The sequence below is a fragment of the Kogia breviceps genome, chromosome 5 (assembly GCF_026419965.1).
Source record: "Kogia breviceps isolate mKogBre1 chromosome 5, mKogBre1 haplotype 1, whole genome shotgun sequence".
In the NCBI taxonomy this organism is placed as follows: Eukaryota; Metazoa; Chordata; class Mammalia; order Artiodactyla; family Physeteridae; genus Kogia; species Kogia breviceps.
Window position 1 is genome coordinate 83041996 of NC_081314.1, and position 25608 is coordinate 83067603.

A 25608-nucleotide genomic window follows, 5' to 3' on the forward strand; every position below is an offset into this window, starting at 1 on the left:
AAGAAACACACACACACACACACACACACACACACACACACACACACACACACACACTGATAAAAAGAAAACAAACAACAACAAAAACGAACAGACAGAACCCTTGGACATATGGTAATAGCAAACCTAAACCGACAGTAATCACAGAAAGAAACACATACACACACTCACAAAAAGAGAAAAAAGGGAAAAAAAAATTTAATAAAAATAAAATAAAAAGGAAGAGAGTAACCAAACTAATAAACAAATCCACCAGTGATAACAAGCACTAAAAACTAAACTAAGATAAACCTAAACCCAAAAAACAAATCAGACGCAGAAAGCAAACCCCATGTCTACAGTTGCTCCAAAGTCCACCGCCTCAATTTTGGGAACATTCATTGTCTATTCCTGTATTCCAAACATTCAGGGTTTATCATGTTGATTGTGGGGATTTAATCCCCTGCTTCTGAGGCTGCACAGAAAATTTCCCTTTCTCTTCTTTGTTCGTACAGCTCCTGGGGTTCAGCTTTGGTTTTGACCCCACCTCTGTGTGTAGGCCCCCCCAAGCATCTGTTCCCCACCCAGACAGGAGGGTGTTAAAGCAGCAGCTGATTAGGGATTTCTTGCTCAGGCCAGGGAGAGGGAGGGGTACAGTAGTCATAATTGGAATGCGGGGCAAACCTGTGGTGGGAGAGGCCTGTGTGACATTGTAACAGCCTGAGGTGTGCCGTGTGTTCTCCCAGGAAAGTTGTCCCTGGATCTTGGGACCCTGGCAGTGGCATGCTACACAGCCTTCCAGGGAGGGTGTGTGGAGTGACCTGTGCTTGCATATAGGATTCTTGGTGGCAGCGGTGGCAGCGTTAGCGGTCCATGCCCATCTCTGGGGTCCAAGCTGACAGTCGTGGCTCATGCCCATCTCTGGAGCTTGTTTAGGCAGTGCTCTGCTGTCTCTGGGCACACAGAGCAGGAATCCCCTCTCCTTGCGCACCCCAAAACAGTGGTCTCTTGCCTCTTAGGCAGGTTCAGACTCTTCCCCGGATTCCCTCCCGGCTAGCTGTGGTGCACTAGCCCCCTTCAGGCTGACTTCACGCAGCCAACCCCAGTCCTCTCCCTGTCATCTGACCTCCAAAGCCTGAGCCTTAGCTCGCAGCCCCCACCCACCTCGGCGGGTGAGCAGACAAGCCTCTCAGGCTGGTGAGTGCTGGTTGGCACCGATCCTCTGTGCGGGAATCTCTCCGCTTTGCCCTCTGTACCCCTGTTGCTGCACTCTCCTCTGTGGTTCCAAAGCTTCCCCCCTGGTCGTGCCCTGTCCCCAACAGTGACGGGGCTTCCTAGTGTGTGGAAACTTTTCTTCCTTCACATCTCCCTCCCAGAGGTGCAGGTTCCGTCTCTATTCTTTTGTCTCTGTTTTTTCTTTTTTCTTTTGCCCTACCCAGGTACGTGGGGATTTTTTTTGCCTTTTGGGAAGTCTGAGGTCTTCTGCCAGTGTTCAGTAGGTGTTCTGTAGTCATCGTTCCACATGTAGATGTATTTTTGATGTATTTGTGGGGAGGAAGGTGATCTCCACGTGTTACTCCTCCACCATCTTGAAGGTACCCACACTTGTTTGTTGATGGGTTATCATGGCAATGGGAAGCACAGAAAAAGTTAATCAGCACGGACTAAAATGGAACAATTTGGACTTTGGTTTAAAATTAATTAAAATTCTGTTTCTAGTGTTAAAAAAAGAAAAAGAAAACTGAATTTTTTTTCAGAATTATTATTTTTTAACATCTTTAATGGAGTATAACTGCTTTACAATGGTGTGTTAGTTTCTGCTTTATAACAAAGTGAATCAGTTATACATATACATATGTTCCCATATCTCTTCCCTCTTGCGTCTCCCTCCCTCCCACCCTCCCCATCCAACCCCTCTAGGTGGTCACAAACCACCTAGCTGATCTCTCTGTGCTATGCGGCTGTTTCCCACTAGCTATCTATTTTATGTTTGGTAGTGTATATATGTCCATTTATCGATTAGTTCTATCTACCTAGTTGTTTCCCAATTATATATATATTTTTTAATTAGCTAGCAGGTAGGTAGTAGAGCACACGGTGAGACATACACAGGGTATTATGGCCTAAACTGCAAACTTGTTAAAATATACATATACATATATATGTGTGTGTATACACACACACACACACACACACACACACACACACACACACACACACACACACACACACACACACACACACATACATATATATTAGGCTGGCCAGAAAGTTCGTTTGGGTTTTTCATAACATGTTACAGAAAAACCTGAACAAACTTTTTGGCCAACCCAATATATGTATTTTATATGTAAGAATAGAAAAATCACTGCCAGTATTTTGTAGTGACTTAAGGGTGAATTTTGTTAACCAGTCTCAGAGGCCATGAATTTGTGTGTGACATTATCTAATGGATTTTTAAAGGAAAGTAGTAAGTATAGGAGCCCAGCACTATACTTTGAGGTTGGCAGTAATGAAGATTACCATGCCCTTTATTTCAGTGAAACTGGCTAAGGCAGTTTATTGGACTAAAGGGATTCTTGATCTAATGTGACACTTCTTTCTTTTTTGATTGTTGGTATATTTGTTAGTATACATCTATTTAAGCACCTACCTAACCCTGAGGTAGAATAATAGGAAGAAAATAGTTTCATTATTATGAAGAGTAACCATAGCAACCATGTTTTTGCTGTTGTCATTACTTTTATGCCACAGTACATTGAGGACATGGATAAGATGAATGGCCTTTATACACCTTTCCACTAAAATTATGTGACCAGTAAGACAGAATTGTGAATGTAATCTGTTTCTTATTTCCTATTGTGACACATAGTCTAATGTAGAATAATTTCTCACCCTACTTTGCAAAAGGAAAGAAGCAGAAAAAATTGTCATTGGTTTATTGGATAAATATTGATTGAATATTCACTGTGTATCAGAACTGTTTTAGACACTGGGTGTATAGTGGAGAGCTAAATAACATGGTCTCTGCCTTCATGGAGTCATAGAGTAGAAGCTGCAACTGAAATGCACTAATAATAATGCTTTTTATGCTGACATCTACATTTGCATATTGCAGTGATTTTCAACCCTGGCTACATAACCAAATCACACACCTAACTTTGTAAAAAGTCAGATGTCCAGACTTTTAACTTTGGAGATTCAGATTTCAGTATGTTTGGACTAAAGCCTATGCTTAGGGATATTTTTTTAAACTCCACAGATGATTCTTATGTATAGCTGGTATTGAAAAATCCTAGTATATCAACTTGTAGTTCTTATACTACGTATATTGTCCCATTTGACCTCTGGATAGCAACCATTTCTGTTAAGTAGAGTAGGTATTACTAGCCTGTTACCACAGTTTTATAAATTAAGAAACTAAAAGCTACAAGATCATGTACCTCATAAGTAGCTGAGATAGATCCAGAAACCAGGTCCTGTGACTCCTCAGAGAGAAGTCTATTTTTTTATTAATTAAAACAATTACAGAAAAGTCAATTGTTTTTTTGTGTGTGTGTTAAGGGTGAAGAAAAAGATGCATTACTACACTTTTTTGAGGTTGTGACTGATTCTCTCTTCTGGCTATTGGGAGGACATGTTCAACTCATCCAGAATGGTAAGAAAAAAGATTTTTTAAGTGATAGCCATTGTAGAGTCACCCGCTAACAGTTTGATTTTTTTTTTTTCTAAAAATAAATACCTCATTAACTATAGATAACCACAGTTAAATGAAACCACACTGAAATAACCCCACACACAAAAAATAAAAGCACGTTTGGATGTTCCAGCTTTAAATAGACAACATCAACAATGTGGTATTACATTAAGCAGAAAATTGCTAAAATATAACTTTCTCCTTAGTTTTTTCTATTTAGCAAATCTAAGGTAAGGATTAATGATCTTAACAGTTTAGTCTAGGAAAAAATCTTTTTTTTTCCCCCAAAGATTACAGTTATATTTTAGACTTAGTATGACAGAAATCCCTATGTACAGAGTATAGATATAATTTAACTCACAGCCTAACTATTGATGTAAGAGTAAGCTTTTATATAGTGATATTTTACTAAACTTGAAAGTTACTATATAGGATTTCTGTACTTCCATTGAGCAATACAAATACATGTTAGTTTTATATTATGTTTCCTTAAGACTGAGAAAGTAAAATAATCATGACAACATTCTTACCTTCTTGAAAGATTTAATCTAAGAAAAATGTAATTATATAGGAATAATATAAGAACATTGATATTTTTTAGAACGTAAAAATTGAACTGAATATTAATATTTTATTTTTTACTCTCAGAATTATGCATGTGCATAACTTAAAGAGTCAGATAGTTCCGTAAGAATTGTTTAAAAAATACACACAATCCCTGGCCCTCACACCTCACTCCAGTTCCCATTTTCTAAAGGCAACTACTTTCGATCAGTATAACTAATACTTTTGGTAGTTATATCCACATAGAGCTAAGTAACATGCTTGAATACTTCTTTAAAAAAAAGCATTATCGGGCTTCCCTGGTGGCGCAGTGGTTGAGAGTCCGCCTGCCGATGCAGCGGACATGGGTTCGTGTCCCGGTCCGGCAAGATCCCACATGCCGCGGAGCGGCTGGGCCCGTGAGCCATGACCGCTGAGCCTGCGCGTCCGGAGCCTGTGCTCCGCAGCGGGAGAGGCCACAACAGTGAGAGGCCCGCGTACCGCAAAAAAAAAAAAAAAAAAAAAAAAAAAAAAAAAAAAAGCATTATCTATTCATTTCCCATTATAGAACAAATGTTATTATAAACTTCCCAACTTAAAGAACTATTTTACCAAAAATATAAAGTACTTAGCCACACTATAGTGAGATATTAAAGACCTAGTTAAAGAGAGACAGAGAGAGAATACTTGAAAAATTTTTAAATATTCCATATTCCTTTTCAAAAATTATAACAAAAGTGACAGTACTCCTCAGATCAATCTGTAGATTTAAAACACCAATAAAGTAGGTATTAAAACTAAGTTAAACAATTGGATACAAAATTAGGATGTCCAGTAACCTTTTCTCTCAAAAGAACCACCTCCTTGGAGAAATGGCTGACTATATATAGGTATGAGGTAGAAAATATGCAAGGTAAGCCAGAAGTATCTTGAATACTAGATAGGAAGGAACCAATCAAAGTCTATTAGGATTTTGTGAAAAGGACTCAGGAGCCAACATAAGGAGGTTTCTACTAGCTAAAAATGGGAAATTTGAACAGTAATAAGGGTAATAACTACAGTGGATTAAAACTCTTCAAATATAGTGAGATTATTAACTTTAACCTTTTATTATGGAAAGTAGAATAGTATAATGCACCCCTATGTACTCATCACTGAGCTTCAACAGTTATCAACATTTTGCTAATCTTTTTTTATATATTCCCATACCATTATTAATAAAAGTTACCATTAGAGTCTGCTAGGGGACCAGTTCATTTTGAAAACTGGTAAATGAAGAGTCCAGCATTTATACTGCCTTTTCTTACATATTGATGAGGAGAAACTTTTCTTTATAAACATATCCCAACTAATAAGTGAAAAGGGTATGATAGAATAGTGCCATTTTGCACCCTTTAGTGAATTATCCATCACTGTCAACACCTCAAAAGGAGAGACAACCAGGTAATAAGTGCCTCATCATAACCTCACATATGACATGGATATGCCAAAAATTTAAACATGAATCATTTTGATCTTGGAGCTCCAACTACCAATTTGTAGAAAGTCAGAGAAACATTAAATTATACCCCAGGAATGCAGTTAGCAAAGCTAGACTGCGGTAAACTCATAGGACAGTTGACATAGTTTCGTCAACAAATAAATTGCAAGGGGAAAAAAAGGTAAAATAGAAACCCATAGGTTAAAAGAAATTTGAAAGATAACCAGTTCCAATGTGTGACTCTTAATTGGATTTTGATTCAAATAAACTTAAAAATTCACACAGAAAATGGAAATGGGAGGACTGACTGGATATTTGATAAAATCAGGGAACCATGATTATTTAGGTTAGATAATGGCTATGTTTTATTTTTTAATAATTCATATGTTTGGGGAATATGTATTGAAATACTTGTGGATAAAATGATTTGATGTCTTAGATTTGCTTTCAAATAAAATGGGAGGCAGGAAGTAGATGGGATAGGTGAAACAAGATTGTTGGTGAGTTGATCACTAAAAGTTGAGTGACTGGTACATGCAGGGTCATTATACTGTTCTCTCTACACTTACATATGTTTGAAACTTTCATTGTAAAAAGTTTAATTAAATAAAGAAATGGGCAAAAGTGTCAGTTTTAGTTTCGGGGACCAAATAGTTATCTGACTGTGCTTGAAAAACATAATAGAGGTTTCAAAAATAAGTTATATAATAATATAAGACAAATAGTATAAAAAATAAAGTAGAATAACATTAATAAATTATCATAGGGCTTCCCTGGTGGCGCAGTGGTTGAGAATCCGCCTGCCAATGCAGGAGACATGGGTTCGAGCCCTGGTCTGGGAATATCCCACATGCCACGGAGCAACTAAGCCTGTGTGCCACAGCTACAGAGCCTGCGCTCTACAGCTCGTGCACCACAACTACTGAAGCCTGCGCACCTAGAGCCCATGCTCCGCAACAAGAGAAGCCACGGCAATGAGAAGCCCGAACACCGCAATGAAGAGTAGCCCCCGCTCACCGCAGCTAGAGAAAGCTTGTGCCCAGCAACAAAGACCCAACACAGCCAAAAATAAATAAATAAATTTATTTTTAAAAAAATTCTGATCAGTTAGTGAAGAAAGGACTATAAACTGACATTTACTGGGAACCTACCCTGTTCTAGGACATTTTACAATAGTCTGTGAAAGAGCTGTTATTTTTAGTTTTACAGGGGCAGAAATAGATGTTCTGAGAGGTTAAGTGACTTGCGTAAGCATCCAGTGCCAAATCTTCATAACTGGCTGCTCAGAGCCTAAAAATTATAAACCAACAAAAATAAATACTCTCTGGGTAGTTAATGATTTTATTATTATTTAAGATAAGATATTAGCAAACATGATAAACATGATACATATATAACAATTAAATTTTTAAGGACATGAGCCGCTGATTACGATCATCTGTACCATTCACTATTCCTTCACATTCTCTTTTTCACAGAAAATTTGGTTTTCTTCACTGAAATCACTGATAGAAAAGGAGATTCAGTTTTAGGATTTTATATTTTACTTTTAATTTAAGGGGAGATAACAGTAGATTCTTAGCTTAATATTTCTTTATTTTTCTTTTTATTTTTCGCTGCGTTGGGTCTTCGTGCTTTCACTAATTACAGCTAGTGGGGGCTACTCTTCGTTGCAGTGTGCGGGCTTCTCATTGCGGTGGCTTTCTTGTTGCAGAGCTCGGGCTCTAGGTGCATAGGCTTCAGTATTTGTGGCACGCAGGCTCAGTAGTTGTGGCTCGTGGGCTCTAGAGTGCAGCTTCAGTAGTTGTGGCTCATGGGCTTAGTTGCTCTGTGGCATGTGGGATCTTCCCAGACCAGTGATCGAACCCATGTCCCCTACATTGGCAGGCAGATTCTTAACCACTGCGCCACCAGGGAAGTCCCATCTTAGCTTAGTATTTCTTTATTTGTAACTGTACATAAAAATGGGATAGCTATCTATTATAGTTATTGAAACTACTCTAAAAAATCTTTACTGCAAAGTATATAAAGGCAGGAAGTTTAACAGAAATGATTACGCTTTGGCTTGGTTTTGAAAGGGCAAGTAAATACCAATTGTATCATCGTAGACTCTTTGTTTTTCAGATGTTGGGGGTAGGAGTTTATTAATTTAATTTATTTTTGCTGTGTTGTGTCTTCGTTTCTGTGCAAGGGCTTTCTCTAGTTGTGGCAAGCGGGGGCCACTCTTCATCGCGGTGTGTGGGCCTCTCACTATTGCGGCCTCTCTTTTTGCAGAGCACAGGCTCCAGACGCGCAGGCTCAGTAGTTGTGGCTCAAGGGCCTAGTTGCTCCGCGGCATGTGGAATCCTCCCTGACTCGGGCTCGAACCTGTGTCCCCTGCATTAGCAGGCAGATTCTCAACCACTGCGCCACCAGGGAAGAGCCCCCCATCATAGAATCTTAATCTTTCTTATTTTCTCTTCCTTTAGTACTGAGAAGTGATCATTTCTTGCACTTACTACAAACTGACAATGTTCAGGTAGGATCTACGGTCATGACCATGCTACAGAACATACTACAGATCAACAGGTAACTTGGCCTTACAAAATATGTAGAATTTTTTATTTGTGATCAGAAGCATTACCGATTTTATTCCAATTTTCCTAAAATCATCTATTGCATATGACTTGTATATGGCATTTAAAAAGCTCTATTATTACCATTGTATTTCAGAAAAAAATGGATGTAAGATACTGTAAAAGACTGGAAATTTATTATCAAATTTGTATCTTATCTCAGAGCTTAAGAAGATTTTAGCCCAAATCTCAGGCTTAGAGAAGAAAAATTACTGTGATATCTGAAGGAAAATATTGGGATCACAATAAAAAATATTTAATCATATATTTATTTAGCAAACTGCAAGCTTAGTATTTGCCAAGTGCTATAGAAGGGCATAAAAGAAGTAATAGGCAATTTTCCCAGGTTAAAATAAAAATAGGCAGAGTAAACACTGTTGAAATCATTGATTGTTTCAGTTCAATATGGATTTGTTAAGCATCTACTGTACATGCCAAGTATTTGTCTGTCATTGGGTTTACAAAATTGATTAACATATGAACCTTGTCTTCAAATAGCTTACAGTATAGTGGAAGAGACTAACACATAAAGACAATTATATTACAGTGTAATAAGTTACCATGTTTAAGGGTACACAAGTGTTAGAGGAGCTCCTAAACCAAACTGAGGGGGGGCTACTTCCTAGAGAAGGTTAACACCTGAGATGAAACTTTACGGATGAGAAACTAGCCAGGGAGGAAGAAGAGAAAACAGTGTTTCTAGGCAGAGGTAACAATATAAGCAAGTGCACACAGGTAAGAAACAACATGCAGAGCGTGAAAAGTAGGCTAGAGTTCATAAGACAGGATACCATAGAAGAGAGAGCTACACAAAGAGAGAACCCCAGAGATCTACAGAGTCCCCTTCAAGTTTTCAGTAGAATACTGATCAGGACATGCGTTTGAGGAAACTATCCAATGTCGTGGAAAACAGTAATCCAAAAGGATTAAAAGGAGCAGTACCAGAAACACAGAGCCAAGAATACTGACTGATTCCAGCAGCCAAACTGGAAAACTACATGAAAAATGGATCACTGAGAGTACTCAGGATGGTTTCATCTTAGTAGTGGGGTATAACAGCACTAGACTGAGCACCATTCTGGATCATCCAAACAAAATAAAAGCAAGATTTGAAAGGATCAAATTGTTTCCAAGCAAGTTAACCACATTTGATTATTGAAATTGCCTGCATCTTAAAATTTTCTATATTTGTAAAGTATACAAAGGCAGGAAGTTTAGCAGAAATGGTCATACTTTGATTTGGCTTTAAAGGATGAGAAAATCAAACTTGTGCCATCATAGAATCTCTGCTTTGCTCCTTTTTTCCCTTTTCCTTTAGTAATACAAAGTAATCATTTCTGCAAACTGATGATGTTCAGATAGGATCTACAGTCATAACTATGTATAAAATTCTAGAAAATGTAAATTAATTTATAGTGATAGAAAGCAGATCAGTGGTTGCCTGGGTATAAGGTGCCACGGAAGGTAAGAAGGGGGGGGCTACAGTGAAACAAAAGGAAGCTTTGGGGGGGTGATGGGTATGTTCATTATCTTGATTGTGATGGGGAAACGTCAAAACTTACCAAATTGTACATTTAAATGTGTACAGTTTGTTGTATATCAATTATACTTTAATGAAGCTGGTCAAAATAAAAAATCATTAGGTCTTCATGAGCATTTTGATACGGAGTAAAATAAAGGATGCATTCAGGTATGACATCAAGTTTTCTATAATGGATAATAGACAGTGGTATAGCCAAAACAAATTAAATATTGGTTATGTCCAACATAGGTAGATATTTTCAGCAGGCAGAGAAATAAGAGTCCATGCAAAGACTTGTACACAAATGTTCATAGCAGCTTTGTCTGTAACACCCAAAGACAAGACAACTTAAATGTCCACTGACAAGTGAATGTGACTTCTGGAAGAGATCTGGACTAGAACTATGGACTTATGAGTTAGCCTGAAAATGATAGTTAAAAACATGAGAGAAGATGAGCTCAGTGGAAAATATGAATAGAGTGAGAAAAGAAATGGGCTGAAAATGGAATCCTGGGGAGTAACCTTTAAGGGGTATATTGGGGAAGGGGAGCCCACAAAGAAGACTGAGAAAGAATGGTCAAAAATCTGTAAGTAGAGGATGGAAGAGGATCAGAAGAACATTTTATCACAGAAGCTGAATGGTAGAGAATATCAGGCATAACCTTTACGGTTACTTTTTCTACTGGATAAAAGTCATTTATATTGTTGTTGAGTAAGAATCTTTGCATTGCTCTCAGATAATAATCATTGCCATTATTTGCTTTCTACAAGCCAACTCTACCTTTACAGAATTGCAATTTATCCTAATCATTAGTAAATGGATAATCAAAGGTACACACCCCTAGAAAATCACATACTCCTTGGCGGGGTGAGTAAAAGAACACCCAGTAATCCCTTTTGACTATTTCGACGTTTCAGGTAATTTTTCATGACATCAGTAATGCAGCATGAGATTGTTAGTGTAATAAAGGAATACTAAAAGAAAAAGTTCCTTCTATATTAAGTACATGATAATTGAATTCCTATAACATGTTTGTCTTCGTACATCATTAAGCAGTGAACCATGTACTTAATGTCCTGTGATCTTCCTCTTATTGCCTTGAAGCTTTTGAACCATCTATTTACTATTTTGCACATTTATCTTTCCTCAGTATTTGATTGCAAGTTTCTTTGGCAACTTTGTATTCCTTACTTTACCTAGCATGGTGCCTTACAGTAAGAAGTCAATTAATTGATTTAATGTGATGTATTCTTGGAACTAAGCTATCTGCTTAAACTGTTGGTTATCTTCATGGGATCAGGCCATAAGCATTAAGTTGCTGCACCTTTAATGTTTAATTTTCTGTGATACTTATGCGTTGTTTAGTAACGGTACATTTTTTATTTTTTATTTTGTTCTATTAGTGGTGATTTACTCCGAATAGAAGGGAAAACCCTGCATTCAATTTTAGATGAAGTTGTTTTCAAACTTTTATCAACTCCTAGTCCAGTCATAAGAAGTACTGCTACAAGCCTCCTACTGTTGATGGCTGAATCCCATCAGGAAATTTTGATTTTACTGAGACTAAGTGCCTGCTACAAAGGTAGTACATATATTCTTTCTTATCTTGAAAGTCTCAAAAAGAACATTTTTATTGATGGTTTATGGAAAACAAAATACCTGTGTTTTTAAAAAGTCAATAATTGAAATGTTCAGATAAACTCTGTCACAGCAGATAACAGTTCAGGGGAAAAACCTTTATGTAATCCAGCCATCTTCGTGTCTCAACAGATGGCATATGGTACCTTATTGACAAGGTTACAATGAATATTTGCTCCCTCTCTGACAAAAAGGTTGTGTATTGAATATACCATCTAGTGTAGTAAAATAATGACAAAAAAAATCAGTGATCTTACCTAACTTTACTGAGAAAATAGAGCTGTGCTTCAATGATTGACAGCCCTTTTGATCTTTACATCAATTAATAATTACTCTTCAACTCCTATATTGCTTTTCCTCAAAGACAAACAAAGACTTTCCCTCACCTCCAAAATCAAACATATATGTGAATAAAAAGTCAGAAAACTTGAGAAGGAAAGGACTCAGTGTTTTACCATTACCATATAATATCTTTCATTTAATTGAGCATTTACTATGTGTCAGATAACTATTCCTCATACTTTATGTGTATTAAAATATTTAATCTTCATAACAGTCCTGTGAGATGTTTACTCTTATCCTAGTTATATAGCAGTGGAAACAGAGGCATGGAAAAAATGTAGGGGTCTACCCAGAATTACTCAGGTAGTTTTTTTTTTTTTTCAACTGTTAATCAAAGTTATATGTTAGCTTTGTTTTATTTCTTTGCTAGCCAGAGCCGTGAATTCATTACAATATATTTTCTTACTCAGTATGGTCAAGAAGTAGGTTTCTAATTGATTAAATATACTTACTACTACAGGGTTATATTATATATAAAATTTCAAGAATTAGAGTATAATGTGATGCATTTAATACCCAAACTATTAAAATGGCCTTTAATCATTCTTGATGATTTGGAAGGCACTTTAGTGACTTATCTTGCATGAGTCATTACTGTGAACATTGTAATTATTTTATGTATTATAGAAATATGGAGATAAGTGCCAGTAATAAAACTGTCTAGATGATATTGTGCCAGATACACATTTTTTATTTCTGTAATTAGATTTCTTCTATAGAAATGTGAATGTCCAACAGAGTTCATTCTAAAGGAATTTTATCTTAAGCTGTCTCCCTTTCTTTTCTAAACAGTAGAACTTATTCAGTTTCCTCAAGATATTTTACAATTATTAATACTGCTGAGAACTTGAGTCTTGAAGAAAGTATGACATGGAAAGACCCATCTAGTGGCTTCCCCAGTTGTACACTCGAAGGCCATTTTCCCTTGCTTATGTATATTGCGTACATACATTATAATACATCATTCCTCCATGCCCTGGAAACAGGAAAGGAAACTTACTTTGTAACTTATATTACTACTCAGTTTTAATTTGGATGAAAGTGCAGTATTTTAATATTATAGCACTTCTCCTATAATAAATGCTCAGGAACCTATTGATTTACCCCAAATTACATACATTACTGTGTATTTTCATGTAATAACAACTTTATTTAATTAGTAGTAACTAATAACCTGCTTAAGTGCTTCCACAGGATAGGCATTTACTCAGTATGTATTCATTATCTTTTTTTTTTTTTTTTTTTTTTTTGTGGTACGTGGGCCTCTCACTGTTGTGGCCTCTCCCGTTGTGGAACACAGGCTCCGGACGCGCAGGCTCAGCGGCCATGGCTCATGGGCCCAGCCCAGCCGCTCCGTGGCATGTGGGACCTTCCCGGACCGGGTCACAAACCCATGTCCCCTGCATCGGCAGGCGGACTCTCAACCACTGCGCCACCAGGGAAGCCCTCATTATCTTTTTTTAAAATCTTTTTGTTTAAGGTATTTATGTTCAAAAAAAAAAAAAAAAAAAACTATGTGTCTCTACCCTTTGACTTATTGCAGTGATTCCACTCACCCTTTTTTTTTAATTAAAGAGTTTGACTAGACAGATTTTGCATCAGATCTCACAAGTGAGCACATAAGAACTCCAGGACAGTGGAAAATCCTAAAGACCTCAATCTAGAAGTTTTTGAGAAAAGGAAAAAGAAAAATCATGTGATTAATCTTGTTATTGTTTTCATTTGTTTCTAAACTAGACTTTTTAACCTCAAATTAATTCTGATTAGATAACAAAATCATATTTTATTATTAATAGTTGTGCCTTTGTTATTACATTTCAGGACTCAGAAGTCTACTAAATAAACAAGAGCCTGGGACAGAGTTTAGTCAAGAACTTAGACAGCTCATTGGTCTTTTAAGCCCTAAGGTCTATCAGGAAGTAGAAGAGCAGGTATTAAATTATAAAAATAATTTGCATGATTTTTACTAACATTTCAGTAAACATTTTAGTTTCAAAATATTGGATAGTGGTAGTCTCTTGAATCTTTTATTTGCTCTCTCTCCCCCTTCCTTTACTTATTTTCCCCTGACATCCAGAGCAGCCATAGTTTGATGGGAGAAGGAGTTGTTTATGGTCTAAATTTTTAAGCCCAGAGCCTTTTTTTTTTTAACCTATACAGAGTCCCTCATACCCTTGAATCTTTGAATAAGTGAAGCCAGGCATAGGAAGTGAAGCAAAGATGTTAAAGCATTAAATAAGCAAAACTATGAAATCCTTGTAATGGGAATGGAAGTGAGATTAATCAGGGAGAATTTGAAGCTAACTAGACTGTGTTTTGAATACATTCTAGATAATGCCTAACTGAGCTTCCTTTGGGAGATCAGGTTTAATACTCTTAGGCCTTCCCTGTCTGGGCCTATGCAGGTGTTGCCTCCTGCTCAGCTTATTAAAGATGGAGATTAATACTTGCCCAGGCCTGATATTTTAAGAAGTACACTTCTAAAAAAGACTTTCCTAGAGATGTCTCTAAATTAATTCTGGCCTTTAATTTCAGAAACTGCATCAAGCAGCTTGCTTGATTCAAGCTTATTGGAAGGGTTTCCAGACTAGAAAGAGATTAAAGAAGCTTCCATCTGCTGTGATTACTTTGCAGAGGAGTTTCAGGTAAAAAATTGGGGTGAGAGGAATTATGATCTGAGAGGGCTAGATATATCTTATTAGAGTATAGCTGAGTGAAAACTTAGAGTTTGGGGTGGTTTTTTTTCTTTCTTTTTCAGTATTCTAATCTGTTTCTTTCATTCTTGCTTCATACATTTCTGAGTACCAGCACTTCATTAACCAGATGTACTTTCAAAAGCAAAGGACATAATGTAAGATAGGAATCTGATGTAACAAATACACAATCCTGTTCTTTTGTGGGCCAGACCTACAGAGGGACCCAGAAATGGTCAATTATCTCATTAAACCCTTAAAACTAAAAGTTGCCATAATTGTGTATGAGTACAAAAAGGTTTAAGTATGTTAACCTGATTTTCCTCAGTAAATATGGCATGGATACATATGGTCATTGAGATATGACATAGTTTGTCATTTGTTGCTATTTCAAGTAGAAATACTGAAGACATGGCCCAGTTTTTACATGACTAATCCATCCAGATTCTTAGAGGTGACAAAAAAAACACACACACACCACACACAAATGAGTTAGCTCTTAGGTCATTGTTGATAAATTAGAGCCATCTCAGAGGTAACATGTAACCTAATTTAAAGCTAAATTTTAGTTCACTAAAGTGTAACTTGCATATTCCAGAAGTCAATGTTTTTTTAAGAAAACTGAAACTATTCTTTTAATAACTGCAGCTGTGTTTCTCAGTTACGAATGTGTTTTAAAATAGTGAACTAAAATTTAGCTTTAAGTTAGGCTGCATGAGAAATCACCTCCGAGATGGCTTTACTGTATCATAAATGACCTTAGGAGCTAAATCATTTGTGTCTGTGTGTTTTCTTTCCATTGCCTCTAAGAATCTGGATGGGTTAGTGGAAGGTATTGAAGCCACTCTGGCTGTGTCCCTTAGTGGACATGCTTTTCATTGATAAAAGTTTCCTTCAGAGAAGACTTAAAAGATAAGTTATTAATATCATTGGGTATGAGTTTTGTTGGTAACCAAAAAAACATTAATTTTTTATACATGCTTCAAGTGCCTAATATATGCCAGAGGCTGTGCTAGGTATTGGGAGAGTTAAACAGACTTGAGTTTGTATCCCTCCTCAGCAACTTATGGGCTGAATGATCTTGGACAAGTTGCCCCACCTCTCTCACCTCAAATTTCCCATCTATAAGATGGGGATAATTGTCTATGTACCTCACAAGATTAAAATAATAGAAAGTTTTCTTTAGCATGTTACTGGGCACTTAGAATGTGGTAGGGAGGAGAATGCATATGGCACATTTTTTGCCCTTGAAGATTTACAAATCTAGTTAGGCAGGCAGATCTGTTATGTAAATAGTACTCATGAGAGGCAAGTATAATACATTCCAGCGTTGCTCAGAGTTTGTCTATCCTACTAGCTATTTCTTTAAAAATATTTAAAAAGTTATTTCTTTGGTTAAATAAATTTGGGAAATGATGACTGTTTTGAGAGTCACACTGTATATTCTTCAAGTGTCTGAGATGTTCTTGGTATAGCTTTACCTTTGTAGTGAACTCAGAGTAATCCCTTATGGATTCTTCCTGCTACCATTCTCAGCTATGTATCCTCTTACATTTAAAGGTGCCCCTATGCCATGGATTCAGACCTTTAATGTTTAGTCTTACAGTAGTTGCCAAATTTGCCAGTTTACTTTTCTTTGCAATATTAAAATCTTTACTTAAAAGCATCCTAGGATTAAAGATTTTGTCCATTTAGAAGGGTATCTGTCGAATCTAATTAAGATTCCACTATTTAAAAATAGAAATTCCATTGCTTTATGTAACAACACCAGACCAGTTATAAATATATCCATTATAAGACATTAGCCATGAAGCCAAAATTATTTAAATCTCACATTATAATGAGTTTTTAGTTTTTTAATCTCCAGTTTGCTCCAGGCTTCAGCACCTTTCCTCCTCTATTAGTTGCAACAGTTTATGCAAATTTCTTTTACTTCCTTTGTAGCTGGGCTTTCTGCCAAGGTTATTTCTGTCTCTGTGGTCAGGTTATTATCTCAGAATAATTTCCCTCTCCCATGTTTTTTTGTGGGAGGGACTGCCCACCACTCACAGTTATGGACCTAGATTCATCAGAGCTTCGGATTCAACAAGTGGTACTCTTTTATAGTCACACCCTTGCTAAAGCACTTTCTTGGGGGTTTCTTCTTTATTTAATCACTTTTCATGGTCAGAAACTTTGTTTTCTGTTAAGTACCCTTTTCCTCAGCAAGGTTTACTGAAGCAGCTAACAGCTGCCTCACAAGCAGGAAAGCTCACAATTTACCTTCCTCTATCATGGTGCTGATACTTAGGTATTTTAATTTTATTTGTTTGACATTGTAGGGGAAGAAAACAATTTTTACCTCTATACATTTTAGGTTTGTTGGTTGAGGCCCTGAAAATTATACTGACAAAAACAAAAACAGATTAACAAGAGAAAAACAGTTTCTTCACATGTGTAGCACACGTCACATGGAAGAAACGTGACATGATGAATAACTCAAAGGGGTGGTTAGAATTTGGGCTTATATAGCCCTCACCTTCTGAGATGGCCCACATTCTGTGGAGTGTGTTTCTCCCAGGGCCATTCTCGCCTTTTGAGACAGACCACATTTTGTCTTTGGAACATGTATTTCTCTAAATAAATGCACTTCTTACCTTAAACAAAAAAAGAACTTGGGCCTATATAGATGTTAACAAAGAATAATTTATAGAGAAGTGACAGGTGAAAAGAAAAGAATTTTAGGCTTCTGAGGGCAGCAAACTGTGGGAAGGTAAGTATATTGGGGAAGGTAAATATATTGGGGAACTCATGGAAGATATGGGTTATTTGTGCAGGTCTATCTTAGCATCAGCTTTCTATCTCTATGGCCATAAAACTTCCTTGGGAGGGGAAATTTATGGCAGTCCTCATTTCTCAGCTGTTTCTGCTTTTTAGTCAGTTAAGGGATCCTCTGGGAAGGCTTCTTTCTGTGTTTCCTGATTATTCTTATTTGCCTCCAGCTCAAAACCATCTTTATGCCAGAGTGGCATATTCCACTACCCTTCAACTTTCCCCTTGAAACCGAGCTTAAGGGCACATAACTCTATCTCTTCTTTGTTTGCCTTAGGGACAGTGATTGCTTCTTTGAAATTTTTATTTTTTCATAGTTTATAGAATTCCATCCAGTGGATGAACCAGTATATTTATTTATATAACTCACTATTGTAGGACATATGGTTTGTTTTCAACTTGTTACTGTTGTAATGCTGTAGAGAACATCCTTTAACATAAGTCTTTACATACTATTGGACTTTTCCTTAAGAAAATTATTAGAAATGGAATTAATTGGTTAACATCTTTAAGGCTTTTGATACATATTTTAAGTATTTCTTCTGAAATATTTTGATGCATGTATCCAAAATATTTCTTCAGAAAGATTGTAGTGCAGCACATGAAAACTTATTTCATCATACTCTAACTACACTAGGAATTATCTTTAAAATTTTTTTTGCTGTCTGTATTTATATGATTACTAGTGAGGTTAAGCCGTTTTTCATAAATACTTCTTGAGTGGACATATAATTATGAAAATTGTGTGTACTTAATGTTTCCATCACAGATCTAAACGAACAAAGATGTTACTGAAGCTAAGTAGACAGAAGGAAGAAGAGGACTGCAGATTACAACTGCAACTTCAAAGGCAGAGAGCCATGAGACTTTCCCAAGAATTACGGCTGAGTATGCTTGAAATAGTTCATCCAGGTGTGTGGCAGTATCAATTTTATAAGTGTAATTAAGACTGATTAGGGTATTTTTTAATAAACCAAGTTTCCTAGCTACCTGATGATTTATTTTTTTAAATGTGGACCTTTTCCCTGTTTCTCCTTTTTCAGATAAATCTTATTAAATCTCTTGAGTCAAAAAAAGTTACTTTTTTTTTTATTAAGGCCTATTAGTTGATGGTGAGCAATCTCTCCAGTAATTTTTCTTTTCTTTCAGATAAATTAGTGAAACATAAAATTTTATGCTTAAAGATATCTGTCTTTGACATAAAGAAGGAACCCCCTTGAACTTAAGGTGTTAGAATATTGCTACATTCTGCCCTCAGAACTCAGTACAAACCTTGTGACACCTCTTGCCACTTTCAACACACTAAGCTGAAATTAATATTAAAGTGTAGTCTGGGAGATCTGAGTCATTTCAAGATTCCTTTTTTGTTCTACTCCTTCCCCCTTCTACTACTTATTCCCAGTATCCTTCACTAGCCTCTTATTTTCTTTCTTTCCCTTAAATACAGATGTTTCCCAGGGTTCCATCCTTACCCCATTATTCTCATGTTGCTCTTCCTGAGGTATCCCATCCATAACTGCAGCTTCAACTACCAACTGAGTGCTTAGCACTCTGGAATTTTGTCTGCATCCTCACCCTCTCTCCTAAGCTCTAGATCAGCCCTGCCCAGTAGAACTTTCTACAAAATGAAATTTTCTATATCTTCACAGTACCAATGGTAGAGGTAGCTGTTGACTTGAAATGTGGCTAGTGCACTTGAGGATCTAAAATTTTATTTTACTTTCTTTAAATTTATGTAACCATTTGTGGCTAGTGCCTACTACATTGGACAACACAGCCCTGTAGCCAGCTGCCTATTGGTTAGCTTTACTTAGATATCCACAAGCATCCTCAAAACTAGTCATTATCTTCCCTTACTGATTTCCTCTTCCTTTATCCCTCATCTCTCAGGTAATTGCACCAACAGTCTACTCAGTGTCCTATCTATGAGACATCCTAGAATTTTTTCCCTCCCTCCACATCTAGTTCACCACTAAATCCTATCAATTTTTGGTACTGTCTCTCAAATATATCCCTTTTTAGTTTTACCTTCCGCCTTATTCTGTCACTTAGCTACTGTGAACCCTAGACTATATGCTGACCAACTCCCAGAAAGTAAGAAGAAAGACATCTGTAGAACTAACTGAGTGACTAAAGAGAAATTTAGAACCACGCAGAGTAGGTAACATATATACACAATGTGCCTTTCCCTTTTGGTAGTACTGAATGACTTTCTATTTACTTGTGATTATTTTTTCTAAATGTTCTTGCTATTGGATTTTTAGCCCTTTTCTCATTCCTCTGAGACAAAAAAATGATATGAGTCTTTTCTAAAGAAGATGCATAATCTGGGAAAGCTTTTGGAGCACTTTGTTTCTAAAATCTTATAACCATTGTAAAATAATAGAATTGGGAATATCAGTATTGAAAAAAATAAAAGGACTGCAAGATTGTTGGTACTTTCATTCTCCTGATTCTAGAACTTGAGAAAGCATAGAAGTGAGTATGTTGTCATAGTGTTTGTTATCTTTTTAGGTCAGGTGGAAAAACATAATCGGGAAATGGAAGAGAAATCAGCATTGATTATCCAGAAACATTGGAGAGGGTACAGGGAAAGGAAGAATTTTCGCCAACAGAGGCCATCTCTTGTGGAGTATAAAGCAGCTGTCACACTTCAGAGAGCAGTGAGTCTGATTTAGTAAAAAGAGTACTGGATTAGGAGGCAAAAACATGGGTTCAAACCTGACTTTCCTGTTTACCTGCTGTAAAGTGTTGGTCAAGTCACTTAGCTTTTCTGAGCCTTAGTTTCTTAAAATGAGAACATCCTAGGCTTCCCTGGTGGCACAGTGGTTGAAAGTCCGCCTGCCGATTCAGGGGACATGGGTTCATGCCCCGGTCCGGGAAAATCCCACATGCCATGGTGCAGCTACGCCTGTGAGCCATGGCCGCTGAGCCTGAGTGTCCGGAGCCTGTGCTCCGCAACGGGGGAGGCCACAACAGTGAGAGACCCACGTACCACAAAAAAAAAAAAAAAAAAAAAAATGAGAACATCCTTATCACTGGCCAAAATGATTTAGACATTCAGTCCTTAGTATTTATATAGGCCCTTGAACATTATTTACCAAAATGCAGTGTTATTTGTTAATTTTTTTCTTTCTTACTTGAGCAATGAGGATCTCAAGGGTAAGGAACTAAGTCTTATTTATTGTCAGCTTCCTGCATGTGCTTGACATATGAATGAATGTCTACCCTATCTTTCTCACTCAGTTGTTATGTGGATCAGATGACCTAATTTATGGGAAAGTATTTTGTCAATTGTAAAGTACTATGTAGGAGCAGCTTATCACATTAGATGTTTTTTAATGTGCAGATAATACATTAGGTATAATTAGATCATTATAATTCTTGAATTATAGAATGGTGTTCTTAAATGATGATCTTCCTGGGATTTATCTGAAGCATAGTAATATTTTATTGCCTTGGAAAAGCATAGTATAAGGCTGTCTACTTCACTTAATGACCAGTTTTCCTAATATCTAATTATTACACATGGTTAACATTCATATTAGGATTTCAGATCATGTAGCATTTAGTTTTATAATCCCTTATTGTTAAACTTTAGGTCAATTTCAGTTTTTCACAGTGACAGATTTTGAACAGTCTCCTTATTGATTTCTCTGATTAAGCTTTTACAAAGATTTTTTTAAACCGCTTAAAAAACAGAGTAAATACTAGGGAAATAGGAAGTGATGTCTGCCGCCTCCATCTTTCTCAGGCTCTTTTGGGGATTTTAGGCCATGTGTGCAACAAACAGTCCTGCATCATCACTGAATCACACCCACATCTGCTGTTTACACTCTGCTAAGCAATGCCATCTAAGGATTAACCCATGGACCTGTGGATATCAGTGCCTTGGGTCCTTTCTAAAACCTTTACCTCATGGCTACCGGCTTTTTTTGGTTTTTTTTTGGCTGGGCTCCTCGGCAACATGCAGGATCTTCGTTCCCCCACCAGGAATGGAATCTGTGTCCCCTGCAGTGGTGCAGTGGAAGCACGGAGTCTTTTTTTTTTTTTTTTTTTTTTTTTTTTTTTTTTTGCGGTATGTGGCCCTCTCACTGCTGTGGCCTCTCCCCTTGTGGAGCGCAGGCTCCAGACGCGCAGGCTCAGCGGCCATGGCTCACGGGCCTGACTGCTCCGCGGCATGTGGGATCCTCCCAGACCGGGGCACGAACTCGTGTCCCCTGCATCGGCAGGCGGACTCCCAACCACTGCACCACCAGGGAAGCCCACGGAGTCTTAATTACATGTGGAAATGCTAATATTTTACATATATTCAGTTATGCTTATGTAACTCGGTACATGCAAAATATTAATTTCACCTGTTTTTACCTTTTTAATCTGCCTCCCAGAAAATTTAAAATTACATATTTGACTCACTTTATATTTCTATTAGCACTGCAGATGACCTTGATAACAAAGAAAAGGAAATAATTATCAATCTCACAGAAGGAAGTTGGAATATTATTTCATTGAACTTATCCCTCAGGAGGAACTGGTTATTAGTGTCCTTGGCAGACAAAGGCCAGAACTGTTGTTTACCCTCTGTCCCTCACTTTGCAGTAAAAGAGGGGCATTGTTTCTCAGATAGATAAAAATCAAGAAAACCTTATGTAAACCTGCTGATTTCAAATTACACATCCTTACGTAAACAAGTTGGAGTTCTCTGTAGTGGTATAGTATTAGAATTAAATTTGAAGAATTAGCTGTCTTTTCCTTTTTAATGTTCCAGGATTTTCTTTTCTTGCTTTTTCGTCTCTTAAGAAGCTCAGAAGGGGCCCCCAAGCACGCTGGAGTACCGGGTTCCCATGGGGCCAGGCGGGGCCGGTGCTGTAGATCAGTTAGCAGGACCCCACCCTCCCCGGCCAGCTTTAGACTCCCGGGGGAGTCTCCGGGGGAGATGGCCAGAGATGCTTAAATGGTCCTCTGCAATTTGGTGCAAGTGGCAAATGACTTTTCTTTCTGCAGAGCACTGCAATCTGCTAAGCCTCAGCATGCTCTCATTTCAGCCTTTATATGGCATCCTGCAAGGTTACCCTTTTAGTGCTTAGGTGGGAGCAGTCGGAAGGGGTTGGAGCATGGGTCTGCAGAAGCATTGGCTGACCTTAGTTTAAAAATCTGGATCCATTTTTACTGTTTGATGAATTTAAAGGAGGTAGACCAGGTGGATTTCCTGATCACCCACACTGAGGTTTTGAAACAGTGTGTTACCTCCTGGAAGGGGGTTAGCATGGCCAGCAAAGACTTCTGTGGACATGCTGGTCAGTTGAACACAGGTGAGACCTGCAGTGGATGACCATGGGCTGGGGCATAGTGCATGTGGAGAGATGCCTTGCTCGGAGGAGTCAGTCCATGGCCTACAGCTGTGGGTTAATTTGAGGAGCTCACAAAAGATGGTGGAGCCTTGGTACCAGGAAGTGAAAAGCAGCGAAATCCCTAAACCCGTGAGGATGGTGTTACCGTTGCTCTTATTTCTGGAGAAGCCCTGGGAATCAAGTCCAAGATTTACATTTACACACCAGCTTTATATTTGGACTTCAGATTGGACCAAGGAGCAAAGCATTCCCAGCCTATTCCTAAAGGGTGATCAAGCTTTATTTATACCATATCTGGAAACGTGCATATTGGACCTGATAACACACAACAAAAGATAGAACCTCATCACACAGCTGTGTTGGGGGAAGGTGACAGTGTCCAGGTGGAGAAGAAGGATCCTGAGAGAAGCCACTTTGTCCTAATTCCTGGGGAGCCATTAAGAGAACCAGTTGTTGGGACTCCCCTGGTAGCGAGTGGTTAAGAATTTGCTTGCCAAGGCAGGGGACATGGGTTCGATCCCTGGTCCTGGAAGATCCCACATGCCGTGCAGCAACAGAGCCCTTGTGCCACAACTACTGAGCCTGCGCTGTAGAGCCCGTGAGCCATAACTACTGAAGCCCGTGTATCTAGAGCCCGTGCTTTGCAACAAGAGAAGCCACTGCAGTGAGAAGCCTGTGCACCACAACTAGAGAAAGCCTGTGTGCAGCAATGAAGAAGACCCAACGCAGCCAAAAATAAATTAAATAAATAAATAAACTTTTAAAAAGAGAAACAGTTGTTTAACATGGAAAAGTGTGCTGACCCCTAAAGAATCCAAAATGTGATTCTTTCTTGACTTGAAATTTTTGTAATCTTCTGTTATTGTCAATGAGGTACTACTAGTTTTCAGAAATGACTTAGACCCCTCATGTAAGGACACAGCCTCATATACTGCAGAGACATCAAAACTATGACAAGATTTGCCAATTTTTTTTTTTTTTTTTTTTTGCGGTACGCGGGCCTCTCACTGTTGTGGCCTCTCCCGTTGCGGAGCACAGGCTCCGGACGCACAGGCTCAGCGGCCATGGCTCACGGGCCCAGCCGCTCAGCGGCATGTGGGATCTTCCCGGACCGGGACACAAACCCGTGTCCCCTGCATCGGCAGGCGGACTCTCAACCACCGCGCCACCAGGGAAGCCCTGCCAATTTTTTTTTTATCACATCATTTCAGTTCTTGACATCAGCCAATGCTATTTAACTGACAACTACAGTAAATCTTTAAAGTTCTCATCACAAGAAAATAAAAATTCTCTAACTGTATTGTGACAGATGTTAACTAGACTTTTTGTGACAATCATTTCCCAATATATACAAATATTGAATCATTATGTTGGACACCTGAAACTAATATAATATTGTATGTCAATTATACCTCAATTTAAAAAAATAAAGAAGGTAAAAAGAACTAAAACTCCAAAAATTGTCATGATAGAACCAAACCTAAGAATGTTTTTAATAAAGAGATTGCCGTTGCTGATGACAGCCTGCAGTGGATGAGTGAGATCTAATTGCATATGTTTATCTGAAGTTTGGTCTTTATAATCATACACAATCCTAAAAACCTGTTTTACAGTCATTGAGGATCTGATGCTGGGAAAATAAACGTTTGCTATTCAGATATGCCTGAGTTTGTTTCAGATTAAGAACTACAGAAATATGCACCATTTTTTGGTAGAAGAAAATATTCTCGTCACCCAGAACTTTCTGAATGTCTCTTTTTACTCTAGGTTCATTTTTGATGCACACAAATGAAGAGATTTCTCAGGCCATTCTTGATTCCAGAAATGTGAAAAATGGCTTTGAAAGAACCAAAACCTGGAAATAAAAGACTGGAAACTAGTGACAAGCACAAGGGCAGGTCTGGCTGCCTTCTAGAATTTTCCATTTGTGGCATCCACCGGTTCAGTGCATCCAGTTTCCAAAGCTGACTTTGCCAGTGCTTCTAAAGAATTCCACACTAAAGTGATAAACATGGTTTTTATAGCAATGTATGTGAGATATTTCCTGGCACAAGCAAATAAACCTAATTGTTCCTTCTTTAAAAAAAAAAAAAAGAAGCAGCAGCAGCTCAGAAGGAAGGTGATGTTTGCTGGCATCTCCTCTCTAGAGCCAGAATGATAGCTAATTCTTGCTACTTGATTATAGCAGAATAGTATCGAATACACATATCTATTAAAGACCAACCACAAAAGCACTTACTGAAACAAACCAGTTGAAAAAATAAACATTGGGAGATAAATACAATTTCAGAGAGTCCTAAAATGACAAAGAATGAGGAAAAGAGACAGAGATGTCAAGGTGGACTTTTCTGATCTAAGGGCAAAAATTCCTCTGTTCTGGAAACTTTACTCTGAGTTCCCAGAGTAGCATCATAAGCCTAGCTTCATACTAAAAGCAGGAAGTAGAGGAAAGATAGAAGAAGCAAGGAAGAAAAATCAAGAAAAGGGAAGAATAGAAGAAAAATCACTCAATAGGAGAATGTAAGTACAGTTGAAGGCTCAAGTACTATAGTAAAAACAGGGGTATTAAGGAAATCTTTATACTTAATGTGAAAACCTCCAAGCTCTTTTTTCTTCTCAGCTCTCAGTGCTGTCAGCCAGGCTTGTATTCTGTAAACAGTAGGTTGAAAACATTTTCTTTAGGAAATCTGAACAGCCCAAGGGAATAGTTAAACATGTACTCATAATGAGGTACTCCAATGAAACAGCCCAGTTCAGTAGCCCTATAAAGAAGTACAGAACAGATAAACCCTACCCATCTGCTCAGCATTTCCTAACAGCTTTTTAGTGCCCACTCTTAAATATCAGCTGAAAGTATCACTGGATGTCTGCGGGAAGCTAAGGCCAAAATAAATAGAATAAAACTACTTGGTGGAAATAGAGCTATTGGGGATATA

General features: G+C 37.7%; 1 protein-coding gene and 1 pseudogene across 8 annotated transcripts in view; both read left to right on the forward strand.

Annotated features, from left to right (window-relative positions):
* IQCB1 (IQ motif containing B1) overlaps window positions 1-25608 on the forward strand; it is a 47439-nt gene that overhangs the window by 16529 nt on the left and 5302 nt on the right. For all 8 annotated transcript variants that reach the window (XR_010840753.1, XR_010840754.1, XM_067034478.1 and 5 more), the window contains exons 6-12: window positions 3544-3637; window positions 8168-8267; window positions 11241-11419; window positions 13639-13748; window positions 14353-14462; window positions 18091-18233; window positions 19836-19984. Coding sequence is in view for 6 of the 8 variants with exons in the window: in XM_067034478.1 (XP_066890579.1) it covers window positions 3544-3637; window positions 8168-8267; window positions 11241-11419; window positions 13639-13748; window positions 14353-14462; window positions 18091-18233; window positions 19836-19984 (885 nt within the window). In the remaining 2 variants the exon portion in view is untranslated. The remainder of the gene's footprint in view (window positions 1-3543; window positions 3638-8167; window positions 8268-11240; window positions 11420-13638; window positions 13749-14352; window positions 14463-18090; window positions 18234-19835; window positions 19985-25608) is intronic.
* LOC131757708 (pirin-like) lies at window positions 22299-24645 on the forward strand (annotated as a pseudogene).